The sequence below is a fragment of the Parus major genome, chromosome 17, assembly GCF_001522545.3.
Source record: "Parus major isolate Abel chromosome 17, Parus_major1.1, whole genome shotgun sequence".
NCBI lineage: Eukaryota > Metazoa > Chordata > Aves > Passeriformes > Paridae > Parus > Parus major.
In genome coordinates this window covers 8,564,695-8,580,434 of record NC_031785.1, presented here as the reverse complement: position 1 = coordinate 8,580,434, position 15,740 = coordinate 8,564,695, and the positions used below count along the sequence as shown (strand labels likewise).

The 15,740-nt window shown below is 61.0% G+C and overlaps 2 protein-coding genes across 3 annotated transcripts in view; one reads left to right on the top strand and one right to left on the bottom strand.

Annotated features, from left to right (window-relative positions):
* Positions 1 to 9,497, top strand: part of STXBP1 (syntaxin binding protein 1) — an 11,442-nt gene extending 1,945 nt beyond the window's left edge. Inside the window, exons 4-19 of one of the 2 annotated variants that reach the window (XM_015645137.3) lie at positions 164 to 242; positions 344 to 447; positions 1,121 to 1,269; positions 1,574 to 1,658; positions 1,827 to 1,957; positions 2,283 to 2,390; positions 2,508 to 2,568; positions 3,015 to 3,080; positions 3,214 to 3,294; positions 3,388 to 3,526; positions 3,710 to 3,819; positions 3,927 to 4,028; positions 4,883 to 4,968; positions 5,675 to 5,829; positions 6,587 to 6,710; positions 7,817 to 7,905. In XM_015645137.3, coding sequence (XP_015500623.1) covers positions 164 to 242; positions 344 to 447; positions 1,121 to 1,269; positions 1,574 to 1,658; positions 1,827 to 1,957; positions 2,283 to 2,390; positions 2,508 to 2,568; positions 3,015 to 3,080; positions 3,214 to 3,294; positions 3,388 to 3,526; positions 3,710 to 3,819; positions 3,927 to 4,028; positions 4,883 to 4,968; positions 5,675 to 5,829; positions 6,587 to 6,696 — 1,566 coding nt within the window. In that variant the 3' untranslated portion in view covers positions 6,697 to 6,710; positions 7,817 to 7,905. Of the gene's footprint in view, positions 1 to 163; positions 243 to 343; positions 448 to 1,120; positions 1,270 to 1,573; positions 1,659 to 1,826; positions 1,958 to 2,282; positions 2,391 to 2,507; positions 2,569 to 3,014; positions 3,081 to 3,213; positions 3,295 to 3,387; positions 3,527 to 3,709; positions 3,820 to 3,926; positions 4,029 to 4,882; positions 4,969 to 5,674; positions 5,830 to 6,586; positions 6,711 to 7,816 lie in introns of both variants that reach the window. The other variant, XM_015645138.1, reaches the window with a different exon arrangement.
* Positions 9,498 to 9,638: 141 nt separating this feature from the next.
* The window catches only part of AKNA (AT-hook transcription factor), a 13,833-nt gene continuing 7,731 nt past the window's right edge, over positions 9,639 to 15,740 (bottom strand). Inside the window, exons 10-23 of the mRNA XM_015644530.3 lie at positions 15,697 to 15,737; positions 15,487 to 15,614; positions 15,228 to 15,401; positions 14,855 to 15,062; positions 14,654 to 14,760; positions 14,248 to 14,471; positions 13,929 to 14,115; positions 13,522 to 13,695; positions 13,263 to 13,366; positions 12,960 to 13,118; positions 12,770 to 12,871; positions 12,208 to 12,333; positions 11,881 to 12,034; positions 9,639 to 11,632 (exon numbers count right to left, since the gene is read on the bottom strand). Coding sequence (XP_015500016.1) covers positions 11,371 to 11,632; positions 11,881 to 12,034; positions 12,208 to 12,333; positions 12,770 to 12,871; positions 12,960 to 13,118; positions 13,263 to 13,366; positions 13,522 to 13,695; positions 13,929 to 14,115; positions 14,248 to 14,471; positions 14,654 to 14,760; positions 14,855 to 15,062; positions 15,228 to 15,401; positions 15,487 to 15,614; positions 15,697 to 15,737 — 2,150 coding nt within the window. The 3' untranslated portion in view covers positions 9,639 to 11,370. The remainder of the gene's footprint in view (positions 11,633 to 11,880; positions 12,035 to 12,207; positions 12,334 to 12,769; positions 12,872 to 12,959; positions 13,119 to 13,262; positions 13,367 to 13,521; positions 13,696 to 13,928; positions 14,116 to 14,247; positions 14,472 to 14,653; positions 14,761 to 14,854; positions 15,063 to 15,227; positions 15,402 to 15,486; positions 15,615 to 15,696; positions 15,738 to 15,740) is intronic.

Sequence of the window (15,740 nt, the reverse complement as noted above, 5' to 3'; positions counted from 1 at the left end):
CTGGCCAGGCTGAGGTGCTGGGATGGGCAGCTGTGCCCACGGGAAGCATCCTGGCTCCAGTGGTGCCAGCAGGGTGATGGGATGGAGGTGCAGAGCTTGCAGAGCCAGGAGGGAGGCCCACGGTGCCGTCCTGCCCAGCCCAGCTGCTCCCTCTCTCTTCCAGTCCATCCATTCCCTCATCAATGACTTCAAGGATCCCCCCACCTCCAAGTACAGAGCTGCCCACGTCTTCTTCACTGACTGTGAGTCCTTGGAGGGGAGGGACAGGCACTGAAATGGTGCCAGCAGGTGGGGAGGGATGAGGGATGGAGAGGTGCTGAGCTCCCTCCTCCTCCCCTTGCAGCCTGTCCCGATGCCCTCTTCAACGAGCTGGTGAAATCCCGCGCCGCCAAGGTCATCAAAACCCTGACGGAGATCAACATTGCCTTCCTCCCTTCCGAGTCCCAGGTGAGCCTGGGCTGGGACAGGGCATGGGACAGCCCTGGGATGCTCCAGGTCCCTGTGCAGCCCGTCAGGGTTTGGGTAACAGCCTTGCACCCCCAGCTGGCTCCTTGCTCTGCCCCCCTGTCTCCTTAGATTACTTCCCGGGCTGATCCCGTGGGGGATTTAGCGGGTGCTGTGCCTTGGCCCTGTGCCCACAGCTGTGCTGGCCATCTCTGCCAGCAGCCAAGGACACCAGGGAGCTGGCCCTGGGCCATCTGCCCCTGCTGGGGACAAAGGGACCAGGGGGTGGACGGTGCCAGACCTGCTTGGTGCCATTAACCCTTCAATCCTCAGCATTCCTAGGGAGTGAGCTCTTGGCATCTTCATGTGGTTTTTGCTGGGGCACAGCTGCTGGGGGACTGTGTTTCTGCTTGTCCCCAGATCTCTGTTTCCCTGCTTGGGGCAGGGGTCTTCCGCCTCTGCTCAGCTGGGAGGGACACATGGATAGGGATCCTAGCTTGGAGCTGGAGCTGAGAGCTGGGAGTTGTGAGGGATGCCCTGAGCATCGCTGAGCTCCAGCTGCTTGTTCCCAGGCTGGGCTGGGTCCATCAGGGGCTGAATCTGACCCAGACCCAGCTGGGGTAGGGCTGCTCTGCTGCAGCCATCCCCTCTGACCTCCCTCCCTCCACACCCCCAGGTTTATTCTCTGGATTCAGCTGACTCCTTCCAAAGCTTTTACAGCCCACACAAGGCCCAGATGAAGAACCCGATCCTGGAGCGCCTGGCAGAGCAGATTGCCACGCTCTGTGCCACGCTGAAGGAGTACCCGGCCGTGCGGTACCGCGGGTAAGGCCAGCCTGGGCAGGGATGGGGCTGCTGAGTCCAGAGCTGGGCTGGAGCCATGGACAGACATCTGTGCTCAGTGTAAACAGCCCCAGGCTCCGTGATCTGGGGAGCTGGGGGGGTTGGGATCCTGGAATCTTTAGTGGCACCAAGGCAAAGTGGAGCTGGTTTAGGAGAGATGGGAATGAGCAACAAAACTCGCTCAGGTCCCCGCTCTCCCATGAGCCAAAGATGTTGTACAGGGAAGCCAACATCTCCTCCCCATGCTGTGCCCTGTGGGGCTGACCTGTCCCCCTGCCTCCCCCAGGGATTACAAGGACAATGCCATGCTGGCACAGCTCATCCAGGACAAGCTGGATGCCTACAAGGCTGATGACCCCACCATGGGCGAGGTGAGCGCTGCTGGCAGCCCCGGGGGAGGCTGCTGAGGGTGATGCTTCACTCCTCAAGTGCCTGTGGCAGCCACAGACCCTGAGTGGGGACCCCAGAACAGCCCCCTGAGCTCCTGTGGGGCTGAGGGAGCCCCCAGCCCGGAGCTGATGGCTCTGCTGTGTCCGCAGGGTCCGGACAAGGCTCGCTCCCAGCTCCTCATCCTGGACCGTGGCTTTGACCCCGCGTCCCCGGTGCTGCACGAGCTGACCTTCCAGGCCATGAGCTATGACCTGCTGCCCATCGAGAACGACGTCTACAAGTGAGTGCAGCTCTGCCATCCCCACCCCCCTGGGACTCCCAGTCCTAGAGCAGGAGGTGGGAGCTCAGCATCCCTCCATCCATCACTGGTCCTCCCTTGGGAGACACTGGCCAAAAAGAGCTTTTCCAGCCTTCAGCCCTCGGCCCCTCCCCAGCATTTGGGAGTTGAAGGGGTACAAGAAGGGAAGAGGTCAATCCCAGCTGAAATCACCTTGCTACTGGCACAGCCAAGAAGAGCCCCCATGTCCCCCCCACGTCCCTAAACCCAGGTGTGAGGGGACTGCATGTCCCCCATCGCCCCTGTGACATCCCTCCCCTCACCCCAGGTACGAGACGAGTGGCATCGGTGAGGCCCGGATCAAGGAGGTTCTCCTGGACGAGGACGACGACCTGTGGGTCACCCTGCGCCACAAACACATCGCTGAGGTGTCCCAGTGAGTGGCCCTGGGGCTGGCTTGCTGCCTGGGTGGGGACACTGGCTTGGCATTGCCACCCACCCCGCTGTCAGGGTCCCCTCCCCGCTCACAGCTCTGCCCTCCTGCTCTCTCCAGGGAGGTGACCCGGTCCCTGAAGGAGTTTTCTTCCAGCAAGAGGATGAACACGGGTGACAAGGTGACCTGATGCACCCACCGAGCTGGGGACGGGCTCGGCCGTGGGCTGGCACCTGCTGGGGTCTCCTGGGGACACTTTGCCAAGGAGGAAGGGTGGCAGGTTCCTGGTGGGGGGAGATGGTTGTGGGGTGCCAGCCCTACACCTGGGGCTGGAAAACGGGGTGCTTTGGGGCAGTGGGATGTAACAGTGGCCAGGAGCTGAAAGGACCATGTGAGTCCCAGCCAGGCACACGAGGCTCCCAGAGGGAGATCCTCAGGGGGTTTCTCCCCACTGCACCCCAGTTTGCAGAGCTGCAGATCCCTCCTGCCTCTCAGCTTCTGGGGAGGAGACCTGGCAGGTGTCACCAAACCCCCACAGGGGGCTCACGTGGGGACTGAAGTCATTGGTGGCCTCTCTGCTCGTGGCCCCCAGGTCCCTGAAGGTGACCATGTCCCCTTCCCTCACAGACCACCATGAGGGACCTGTCCCAGATGCTGAAGAAGATGCCCCAGTACCAGAAGGAGCTCAGCAAGGTATGGGGAGGGGACATTGTGTGCTCAGTGGCTGAGCCCAGCCGGGGAACAGGAGGTGGCAGCTGTGCCCTGGCCATGGCTGGTGGCACAGGGACTGCCAGCACTGCAGAGGTGACCATTCTTGTGTCCCCAGTACTCCACCCACCTGCACCTGGCTGAGGACTGCATGAAGCACTACCAGGGCACTGTGGACAAGCTCTGCCGAGTTGAGCAGGTACCAAAGAACCCCCCCAGCCCCACAGGAACGTCGGGGGCTGCAGCTCCACCCTCCCAGGATGGAGTGGTGATGAGCACGTGTTCCCTGCAGGACCTGGCCATGGGCACCGATGCTGAAGGCGAGAAGATCAAGGACCCCATGAGGGCCATTGTCCCCATCCTGCTGGATGGCAATGTCAGCACCTATGACAAGATCCGCATCATCTTGCTCTACATCTTCCTGAAGAACGGTGAGGACGCCTGGGCAGGGGTGCAGGCTGACAGATCCGGGTTTGGCCAGGACCATCCAGCTGGGAAAACCCAGCCCTGCCCCCCTGAGCAGGCTGAGTGTGCTGAGGTGGCAGCAGAGGGGCTGTGTCCCCTTGCTGAGACATTCCTGAGGAGAACACCACCTCCCCCCTTTGCACTGCCAGGAATCACCGAGGAGAACCTGAACAAGCTGATCCAGCACGCTCAGATCCCGGCAGAGGACAGCGAGATCATCACCAACATGGCCCACCTGGGGGTGCCCATCATCACAGACGTGAGTGTCCTCCTCCTGCCGCCCCCAGCCCTCTGTCCCCGCGGGGTGGCCCGGGGGGTGGCCCTGGTGCTGCTGTGCCTCAGGCTGTCCCTGTGCTCTGTGCACAGTCCACGCTGCGCCGCCGGAGCAAGCCCGAGCGCAAGGAGCGCATCAGCGAGCAGACCTACCAGCTGTCCCGGTGGACCCCGGTGATCAAGGACATCATGGAGGTGAGGAACGGGGACAGGGCTGGGGGCAGAGCAGGGGATTCCAGAGCCACCCAGGAAGGGACCTGCAGAGAGATGGATGCTGCCAGCCCAGGCCTGGCTCTCTGAGCGTGTCCTCTGGGCGTGCCCTGGGGAGCCTGGGCAGTGCCAGCAGCCTCTGGGGGAAGAACCTTGCCCTGATCTGCAGCCTGAGCCTGGCCTGGCCCAGCTCCAGCCGTTCCCTGGCTGCTGTCCCTGTCCCAGAGCAGAGATTGGAGCTGCCCCTTCTCTTTCCCTCATGAAGAAGTTTCAGACTGCAGTGACATCTCCCCTCAGTCCTCACAGCCCAAACCAGGCTTGCTCAGCATCCCTGGAATAGAAATGCAGTAACAACTTGCCTGGCTGTGTGAGTGCCACCACGGCCACCAAGGCTGGGTGGCCTTGTCACAGCCTTGCCCGTGTCCCAGCAGGGCCAGGGGACAGGCACAGCTCTGTACAGCTGTGTCTGTGTCCTCTGCACTGGGACAGTCCTGGGCAGTTCAGTGCAGCCGCTGCCCTCAGACCACAGCTCACTTTGGGTCCCAAAAGCACAGAGCTCGTGTTTTCCTCTGTCACAACCCCCAGGACACCCCTCAGCCTCACCCCCAGGACAGAGGGGCCACAGCACCTCAGCAAGGTCTCCCAGGTGCCACTGACCCTCTGCCACTGGTGAAGCAGCAGCAGGTCCCCCATGCTGGAGGGGGATCCCAGGCTGAAACCTCCAGCTCAGCTCCTGAGCTTCTCAGGAGAGGACTCCTGGGCACAGCCTGAGGGGCTGTGGGGGCAGGGGCTGTGGCTGGCTCCTCGCTGAGCCCAGGCCCGTGGCTGTGTGTCCTCAGGATGCCATCGATGACAAGCTGGACACCAAGCACTACCCGTACATCTCCACCCGCTCCTCCGCCTCCTTCAGCACCACGGCCGTCAGGTGGGTGCCCCTCCTCCCTGTCCTTCCCCGGCTGCATCACCACCAGCAGCCACCCCACACCAACCCCAGGGGCTGCATCCAGGTCTGGGAGCTGCTCAGGCATTCCGTGCCTCAGTTTCCCCTCAGGCATTCCGTGCCTCAGTTTCCCTTCAGGCACTCTGTAGCTCAGTTTTTCTTTAGGCATCCTGTGCCTCAGTTTCCCTTCAGGCATCCCATTCCTCAGTTTTCCTTCAGGTATTCTGTGCCTCCGTTTCCCTTTAGGGAAGATGCCTCAGTTTCCCTTTAGGCACCCTATGCCTCACCTTTCCTTCATGCACCCCGTGCTGCTTTTTAGCCCATGGCATCCTGTGCCTCAGTTTCCCTCCAGGCATCCTATGCTTCTATTCCTCTAGGAATCCCATGCCTCAGTTTCCCTTTAGGAATCCCATTCCTCAGTTTCCCTTCGGACACCTGATGCCTCAGTTTCCCTCCAGGCATCCCGTGCCTCAGTTTCCCTTTAGGAATCCCATTCCTCAGTTTCCCTTCGGACACCTGATGCCTCAGTTTCCCTCCAGGCATCCCGTGCCTCAGTTTCCCTCCCTGCAACAGCGAGCAGCGCTCGTGGCTGGACCGCTGGTCTTGACGTGCTGTAGCAGCGATGTCTGTGTGATTTCACTGAGATGTGGCGCCCCGTGCCCGTCCTTCACCCTCCTCTTCCTCTCCTCAGTGCCCGCTACGGCCACTGGCACAAGAACAAGGCCCCCGGCGAGTACCGGAGCGGCCCCCGCCTCATCATCTTCATCCTGGGCGGGGTGAGCATGAACGAGATGCGCTGCGCCTACGAGGTGACACAAGCCAGCGGCAAGTGGGAGGTGTTGATAGGTGAGTGCTGGCCCCGGGGCTGGCCCCTGCCGCTGCCTGCTCATCCCGCGCTCCATCCCGCAAATTCCGGCAGCTGGAACTCTGCGGAAAGGTTTTCTCCGGACATCTGTGGTCACCCCCCGTGTGTCCCCTCCTTCCCCGTGTTGTGTCACTCCAGACATCCTCATTTCTCATTTTTTTTCGTGTTTCCTGGATGGTTTTGGCTGAGCAGGGCTGGGTGAGAGGGGAAGAGGTTTGGCAGCTCGGGTTGCTCCTCGGTTTTGGGGTCATTACAGGAAGAAAAGCGCAAAATAAAGAGGGGTGCAAACAGGAACCAGGTTTTTCTGTCGTCAGGGTCAGCTCCCATCTCTGCTCCTTGAGTCTGGCACAGAGGAAACTCTACCAGGTGTTAGCAAGGAGCTGTTGGGTCCCTAAAATTCCTCTGGGAAGCACAGCTTGGATACACACCTTGTAGGGCACAGGCAGGCGTCCTTTACCATCCCATCTGATGCCTGGTGCAGCCTGTCCCCAGCATCTCTTCTGCTTCCCAGTCTCCATCACCTCCTGCAGTGTCCCTGTCACCGGACACCCATCCCAGCTCCACCCTGCCTGTCACCCATCTCATCCCGCCTCTCCCCGGCATCCCTGCATGCGCCTCCGGAGCTCCGGCCTTCACCAGCCTCCTTCCTCTTCCTCCCCCCCGGAAGCAGCTGCTGGTGGTGGTGGTGGTGTGGGGGAGCCTCGGCACAGCCGTCAGCCCCGCTCTGTTCTCCTGCAGGTTCTACTCACATTCTCACTCCCACCAAATTTCTCATGGACCTGAGGCACCCCGACTTCAGGGACTCCACTAGGGTATCATTTGAGGATCAGGCTCCAGCAATGGAGTGAGCCAAAGAAACCAAGTAAAGGCAGCTTACTAATGAAAAAGAAACTCTTCCTCCCCGAAGGGTTTTCTTTGATTCTTCCGTTCCTCCTTTTTTTTTTAATCGTTGTTTTGGGGTTTGTCGGGTTCTCCGATTTTAGAAAATGCTTGCGGTTCCTCCGAGCAGGTGGAAAAGCATCCGGCGTCGCTCCATCATCCCTCAGCCATGTCCCCTGGCCGGCTCCTTCCTGCCACGAGCTCCCTCTCGCCAGGGCCGGAGGGGTCGGGGTCGGGGTCGGGGTCCTGCCTGCCCCACCCAGGCGTCCCAGGGCCGGGCAGGGGGACGGAGCTCCCGGGTTCTGCCCCAGCAGCGGCTGGAGCGGGGCTGGGGGAGAGGGGCAGCACTGGAGACCCCCAAACTCTGCTGTCCATCCCTGCAGGCTGGGCACTGCTGGGACCCCCCAGCTCCGGGGTGCCCGAGGGCTGGAACCCCGCTCAGCTCAGGTTTGCTGTTGGATAGGCAGGAGCCTCCCGATGTTGCAGGATCCCAGTCCCCGCTCTGGGGTTCAGCTCCTGCTGGTTTCACCAGTGAGTGCCACCCTGGGCTGGTCCCTGCGGTGCCAGGGTGGCTGTGGGGCTGAGCCAGCGTGGTGGGAGCCCCTCTGGCACCGTGCTGGGGGACCCCCGAGCGAGGGGCAGCAGAAGGCAAGAGCCCATTTTTTGTCCTTGTCCTCTCCCACCCCTTCCAGCCGCCTCTCTGTCCCCAGGATGCTCCGTGCAGCTTGGGGGGCCTGGGGAAGGCCCCTCCACGTCAGCTGTTCCCTGCATCTCCCACCCTGCACCCCACCCGTGCCTCCTGCACCCCCGTGGGTCCCGCTGTGACCCCAGTGCCGCAGCCCCGCTCCCGGCCCCTGCCTCATCCCTCCAGCTCCATCCCTCACCTCCATCCCTCCTCCTCCGTCCTTTTCCCGTTCTCCATGCCCCACAGCCCCCTCCCCGACCCCACAGACTGCATTTCCTCGCAAGCATTTCCAGCGGCGCGGGGCCGGCGCCGCCAGGTAAGGGGGACCCGGGGCAGCGGGGACAGCGGAGGGGTCCCAGAGCCATCACTGATCCCCTTGCACCCCTTCTCCTCTCCTCCCACAGGGTCCACGCACATCCTCACCCCACAGAAACTGCTGGACACGCTGAAGAAACTCAATAAAACAGAGGAAGAGAGCAGCAGTTAAAAGGAAACGCTGTCACCACTCGATGCCGACCCACGTCCCCGCCGGGCGCCCAGCCCCGGGTGCCACGCTGCACCCAGTGGGCCCAGCTTCTCTCTTGTTCTTGTGTTGACCCCCCCTCTCCCCTCCCAGAGCCTCCCCCATCTCATTTTATCCACAGGGAGGGGATAACAGCCAAAAAAAAAAATAATATATATATATATATTAAGAAAATGGATGCATTGTGTTTAAGAGAAAAAGGAAAAAAAAATATCTATATATTTGTAGCTGCAGCTGTGGGAAGCGCCCAAGAGCTCATTGCTGAGTCACCATCTGCCCATTGCTAGTGAATATGGTGGGGAAAATGACAGAAAAACACAATTTTTTTGGGGAATGCTCCTCACTGGGGTCTTGTGTGGACGGGAGGACAGATGGACGGACACCCCACACCGCTGCTCAGGCGGGCGCCGGGCTGGCACCACCACCTGTCCCATGGCTTTTGGGGTGGTGGGTGCTCCTGCCAGATGTGCATGCCAACGTCTGGATGGGAATTTGGGGCGGGGGTGGTGTGGGAGTGCAGCCAGGACGCTTCACACCGTGGTAATTCCCATGTGAAAAGGGACCAAACTGGTCAAAACTGGGAGTTGGGGCCCGTCCGCTTGCAGCCCCACCTCCCTCTCTGGGAATTCCTTCAAAAAAAAAATAAAAATATATATATATATAAAATAACAAGCTATTTTATATATATATATATATGTATCTGTGCTATCTCTCCATGGATACCTCTCTCCATCCATCCCCACGGAAGCTCGGTGCCCGTGCCCAGCTCCGCTCGTGTCGTCCCGTGGTGAAGCGTTTCTGAGCGTGCCGTCGCCCTGAGGCCCCCCCAAAAAACCCTCTGGGCCCTCCCCAAAAACCCTCTGGGGCCCCCCAAACCCTCCAGGCCCCCCCAAACCCTCTGGACTCTGTGTATATTAATGACTGTGTCTTGTGACGTTCTTACGAGCTTGGTGTATAGTGATTTCCCCAAACCTCCGATTTTAGTTGGGTTTTTATTTGACACCCCTGGATTGCCCCCTCTCCCTTGCCATTAGATGCACTGCAATATTTTGGGGTCTATGGTTTTGTTCTCTTCCCCCTGAAGGCTGTGGCCCCCTTTTTCCTTCCCTAAAATTGCTCTTTCTTGCCTTGTTGGTGGTTAGCCCCCTCCCTTTTCCCTTCCCTTCCCGTCTGCTCCTTGCCCATAAAGTTAAATATATATTTTTAGGGCAAAGGCTGTATCATTGCACTGATATTTGTTGGTTCCCCCTCGGTCTCCCAGCCCGTTTCTGTTCCTCCTTGGTTTAGCAATGCAAATGCTTCAGGATCTTGTATGTTGGACATTATTATTATTATTATTTTTTCTGTTACAGTTATTTATATAAAAAATAATTTATCAAAAAGGAAAACTTTAAAAAAAAAAAAATAATCTAGTCTGTCTTGGAACTTGTTTACCTTGAAATTACTGGAATCTAAATGTTTGAAAGTGTTGAAGCACAAACATGTATCATCTCTGTATATCTGTTCTTCTGTACTAAAGCACTCGAGTGACTAAATAAAAGCGATCTCCATCCCTAGTGCAACTGGGGCTGTGCTGTGCTGCTCCCTCAGGGCCAGGAAAACAGGGAAAAGGCATGGGAAAGTATTCCATCCAACCCCAGGGGAGTGGTGATGCCAAACCTCCCCCTAGGAGTGGCTTTGGGAAGGAAAAATCAGCACACGAGTCATGGAACCGCGTTTATTTCCTTCAAAAATAGGTGATTTCTTCGTACAAAATACCACCCCAGTGGCTCTGCTGGGCGTTAAAAAATAGGGGACAAGGAAAAGAAAAACATCATTTGGTCCTGGCTACTGCATTTGGGATAATTACCCAAATTTTCTACAGGTTCCCATCTGGGGGGGAGTCACAGCTTCCAGCTTGGGGTGTGAGCAGAGGAAACTGGAGACACAGAAAACCTCTTTAAAATCCCCCAAACCTCTTTAAAAATCCCCCAAACCGCTTCAAAATCCCCCAAACCCAGCCCAAAAAAGGAGGGGACAGCCCCATTCCCAACCCCTCTGGGTTCAAGTCAGGATCAGGCTCAGGGGGAGCTTGGAAGGCTCCAGACCTGAGTTACTGATCCCTCCAAAATGTGGGTATTTGTACACCAAATAAAACCAAAAATAAATACATTTGACACTGGCACTTCAGGTAGGTCCTACAAATAAACACAGGCTGAGGTGCTGGGGGTGGAGCAGGGGGTTTGGCTGGGCCCATCCCAGGAAGAGCTGCCCCAAGCACATCCTTTTCCCCAAAAAAATCAGCATTAACTCCTTAGAAACCCAGCTGGGAGGAACAGGGGCTCCACAGACCCCGCACCCACTTCTGTCTAAGGTGACTTCTCCTTTACCAGCCCAGATTTCCTGAGGATCCCGGGGGGAAAACCTCAAATCCTTCATTTTATTTTCTGCCTGGATGATGCTGTGGATGGCCAGAAAAACCCCACAAATGCCCTAAGGGTTGTGCTGGAAGTGCAAACCAGTAGATTTATATATATATGTATCTGTAGAAGGATATATCTATAGAATCAGATACAGATCTGTACGTACACAGATCTATTTATATCTGTCTCTCTAGATATATAACCAGAGATATGTTTATATCTAGATATATCCATTTATAGATACACATATATCACACACATTAGAGATCATCAATCAACACTCAAAAGAGTGATTTAGCTGCTTACTAGCTAAAAAATTCACATAAAAAACCACCAAAAATATAAGTTTCCACAGGGAGGATCCTGCTGGGTTCAAGTCCAAGGGCACAGGGCACAGCCCCCTGAGGAGGCCTAAAAGCTGGGAAAGGGGTGGGATAGGGAATCCCAGGAGATCCCAGGGGATACCAGGGAATCCCAGGGAATCCCAGGGAATCCCAGGGGATCCCAGAGAATCCCAGAGAATCCCAGGGAATCCCAGGAAATCCCAGAGAATCCCAGGGGATCCCAGGTATTTCTGCCCACACAGGCACAGAGGTAAAAACAGCTGCCAAGGGAGCTCGACCCACACGAGGTCAGAGCATCCCCAGAAGTGCTCAGGGTGGGGTGGCCACAGGGCCACCCCAGAGGTGCCAGGGGATGGTGCTGGGGAATGCTGGAGACTTCTGCCCACGCCTTCCTGAAGCTTGGGGGGCTCCGGAAAACCGACAGACGGACGGACAAGCCGTGCAGGGAGAGCGGCGAGGAGCCCTCGGAGCCACCTCCAGGAGCCACCTCCAGGAGCAACCTCCAGGAGCCACCTCCAGGAGCCACCTCCAGGAGCCACCTCCAGGAGCCACCTCCAGGAGCCACCTCCAGGAGCCACCTCCAGGAGCCACCTCCAGCCCTGCTGTCCCCAGATTTGGCAGGGGTGATGCTGAGGGGCCCATCCTCCTCCTCCTGTCCCTCGTGGGGGTTGGGAGGTGCCGGGGGCCCCTCAGAAGAGGCAGGAGCCGCGCAGGCCCCGCGCCCGGCCCAGCTCGGCGGCCAGGGCCCGGCTGACGCGGCTGGTGCTCAGCCTGACGCTCTGGGCAGCCTCCACAGCCCGGCTCAGAGAGCGGCTCAGCTCCTCCAGCTCCTCCAGCTCCAGCCTCAGGCAGCGGGGGCGGCCCTGGGGCCGGGGGGGACGCTCTGCAGTGACCCCGAGGGGGACCCCGGCCAGGGCTGGGGCTGAGGTAGGAACTGCTGGGGAGCAGTAGCTGGGAAGGAGAAGGGACACGGGCTCAGTGCTGCTGAGTGCCCCCCACTCCACCTTATTTCCACCCCACAGCACCATCCCCTAAACACAGCTCCCCCCTCCCCGGAGGAGCCGGTGGCCGTGTCACCCCATTGCCACCAACAAACCAGCGGATCCCTGGGGTGGGGACAGCCCCTCCTGGGTTCCCCCTCCACCCCTGGGGGATGCTGATCCCCCCTGAGACCCCTCCCAGCCCCAGGGCATCCTTACAGCACGGAGGGCACGTAAGGCACGAGGGGGACGGGTGCCAGGCAGACAGTGGCGGTGGTGGCAGCAGGGGTGGCTGCCAAGTACCAAATTCCCGGTTGCTCCAGCTTCTCATCTCCAGCGTGGGAGGGACAGGAGCCACCATGGCCACGCTCTGCTGCGGGGAGGAAGGTGGTTAGGTGTCCCCAGGGGGGTTAGGTGTCCCCAGGGGTTGTGCCAGCTCCAGGTGACATCACCCCCTGTGCCACAGCTGGGTGGGAACAGTCCCCTGGCATTGTCAGGGGGCTGAGGTTGTTCCCTGTCCCAGGACGTGTCACCCGTGTCACCCACCGGCTGTGGCTCTGTCCCTGCTGCCCGGCACAGAGGGGCCCGTGGGTGCCTGGCAGGTGGGGCAGGACGTCCTCCTCAGGGTGCTGTGCCGGGGCTGCCGGGGGGCATCGCCTCCCCTAAATTCAGCTGTGGAGAGGGGAAATCAGGAATGTTCCGTGCAGAGCCAGCCAGGGATGGTTGGGAAGAGCTGAGGGGTTCAGGGGGGGCTGAGAGATGGGAGGGGTGGGTTTCTCTGCAGGGAAAGGGGGCTGGGGACAGTTCCTGGTGACACCAGGGACCCCAGGGTACCCCAGGTGTTTCTGCCCACACTGGCACAGACAAACACAGATGCCAAGTAAGGTTTGACCTGTGCAGGACCCACACGAGGTCAGGGCATCCCCAGAGCTGCCCAGGTTGTTCCCCCTGGGGGACAGTGGGGTCTGGCCAAGGGACAGTGGGGAGAGCCTCAGGCCATGAGGAATGGGTTTGTCTGTCCCCTCCCTAATTAATTATTAATTATTTAAGGTCATTAGCAGCTGTTAGGGGTGGTAGGGAAGGCTGGAAGGGGCTGGGGGCCACTCACCCGATGCCATCCTGCTCCTGTGACACTGGGGACACCCTGAGGTGCCCGGCTCTCCTCGGGGTGCCGGGGTGGTGCGTGGTGTCCCCGCCTGGTACCGTGTCCCTGCCAAAGCCCAGCGTGAGCATGGCCAGGGTCCCCAAGGTGAGGATGGCCGCCTTCAGCCCCACCACCCACTGCCACCAGCACTCACCTGTGTACTGTCCCCGAAGTGTCACCGGCCCCGGGAGCTTCCCAAGGTGTTTCCGCAGGGCGGGGGGTGCCCGGGGCCCGGCGGGGCAGGGCTCTGACTCGGAGGCTGCGGCAGAGGATGGGGAAGCTGCGTGGGATCCGCTGGAGCCGAGCTCTGGACCTGCAGGACCCGCCCTGGGCTGAGCACTGAGGGGTCCATGGGGACACCAGGACCTGGTGCCCGCGGTCCTGCAGCCCCAGAACATCCCGCTGCATCTGGGGGGATGTGTCCCCTCTGTCCCCACCCTGGTGCGGTCACATTTACCGAGCTCCAGCTCTGGCCTGTCCCGGGGCAGCGATGCCGATCTCTCCCTCCGCCTGGCTGTGACCCCGGGGGCCACCCTGCCCCGCACCGGGGGGCTCAGGTCCCTGCAGAGGGGACAAAAATGCTGTCACCACCCGCTCCCAGCAGGCTGGCAGTGCCCTCGAGCCAAACCCCTCCCTGGTCACAGCAGAGATGGGGACAGGCTGAGGCTGGGGGTGTCCCCACTCTGTCCCCCACACCCCTCAGGGATGTCACCTACCCCGAGGGTGCTGCGTCCTGTGGGGACGATGTTCCGCTGGTCCCCGGCTGCCTCCTGGCCGGGGTGGCTCGGGGAGCGGCTTTTCCCTCGGGATAGCTGCGGGAGAGGTGCAGGCTCTCCTCCAGCCTCCTCCGCAGCCGCCACACCTCGTCCTGCAGCGCCCGGATGGCCTGGCTGCCCCGGGACAGAGGTGACACTGAGGGGGGCTGCAGCCAGCAGGGACCCCAGCGGTGCTGGGTGTCCTGGGGGAGATCAGCAGCCCCTCCCAGATCCCACATCCCCACCACCAGCCCTGCAGCTCCCCAAAACCAAGCCTGGGGCAGTGTCCAGTGGGTGACTTTGGGGGGTCCCTGTGTCACCCGCGGGGGTCTGGCCTGGTTTGGGGTGGTGGGGACACAGTCACTCACTCTCGCTGCAGACGGGAGCCCAGCAGGTCACAGTGAGCCGGGTCGAGGGACGACAGGTCGGGGGACAGGAGGGTGGGGGATGGCGTTTCGGGGGATGGCAGGGGGCTGCTTGGGCTCCTAGCCATGGCTGGGGGGTGGTCACCGGCGCTGGCACAGCTCCTGTCTCCCACCTCCGAGTCCGAGTGAGCTGGGAAGGGGAGCACAGAGAGCTGAGATCAGAGATGGGAACACACAAGGACCTCTGGGACCCCCAAAAACCAGAGCCACAGAGGCAGGGTCCCCCCAGATCTCTCTCCCTGGCCAAGTCCCGTGTACTCACTGCCATCAGCGTCGGGGTCCGGCCCCACCTCGCTGCCTGCGCTCTCGGCCCAGCGAGGAGGGGAGCTGCTCTGTGAGGGGCTGCTGGGGGGCAGCCGGGGCCCCCCTGTGCCCCCCGAGGGGTAGATGCCCATCAGGGCTGTCTCAGAGGGAAGTGGGGTGTTTTCTCTCTTCCGAGGCGTTCGGAGGCTGCTGGGGATGGGGACGGAGGGTCCCAGCGGAGTCCTGGGGAAGGGACGGGTCATGCGGGCAGTCCCCAGGGTGAGCACAGGGTCTGCACATCTCCAGCCCCGCCAGATCCCTGCTCCCCACACCCCCAATGCCTCTCCCGCCCTCCCTGCTCCTCTTAAATCCTCCAGATCCCGCAGGCAGAGCGGAATTCCCGCAGGCAGGACCGCGGGCCGTACCCCGGGCCGGGGGGATGATGCTCGGGGGTGTGCACGGGCGGGGACACCCTGCTGGCCTCCGAGCCCACGAAGCCGCTGTCGGTCTCCGGGGACACGATGCGCTGCTCCTGCAGAGGCACGGGGAGGGCAGGATGGGTGCCCAGCACCCCGGGAGGCTCTGGGGGTGCTCTCAGCTGGGGACCCGCAGGGACAGGGACTCACCTTGTGGGACCCGTGCTGGGTGGCAGCGCTGCCTGTCCCGCTGCTGCGGAGGGACAGGGGCACCTGTGGTGGCCCAGGGACCACCAGAGGGGGCTTGGCAGAGGCTGGTGGCTCCTCAGCAGTGGCAGGGGAGGGGTGGCCCCGTGTCTCCCCCAGGTTTGGGGGTCCTCTGGGGGAAAGCGTGGCAGCTCTTCTCTCCGGGAGGTGCCTGTGGGGAGGGGATGGAGCAGGAATGATGGGGCAGAGTAACCCCAGCCGTGGGGAAATGTCCTGCTCCAGCTCTCCCATGGACGCCGTTAACTCTGAGGTAAAACTGGAGACCCTGATGGCAAACCTCCTGCTCACCCCTGCTGGGGGACTCGACAGCACTTACAAGGGCAAGGTCTCGAGGTTGGGCCCCTCCTCGAGTGACCGTGTCCTGCCAGGGACCTTGATGGGGCCACCGTCCCCTGCGGTGGGTGCATCCACCTCCTCCTGGGACCCGCTCTCCGCCAGGCTCAGCTGCTCCAGGCTCAGCGACTCCGGCAAGGACTTGAAGTGTTTGTACCTGTGGGACCCGCGGGCAGGAGCGGGTGGGTTTGGGGACATGCTCCGTGCCCGTGTCCCCCCTGCCCCGCTGTGAGGGAACTCACTGCTCCAGCAGGTCCCCAAAATCCTCCTCCACTCGGCGCTGCTTGCGCCAGAGGGGCCAGGGCAGCCCCCCTGTCACCCCCTCGCTGTCCCCCGCTGTCCCCCGAGGACCTTCCACCAGCGCAGGGCTCTGTGGGCACAGCAGTAGGGTGTGAGAGAGGCGACCCCTCCTAAATGCGGCGGGGTGGGGAACCCTCGCACCCCCAGCTCACCTCGGGGTGCGGGGAGCGTGAGGCGGGCGGTGGGGACGGGGCTG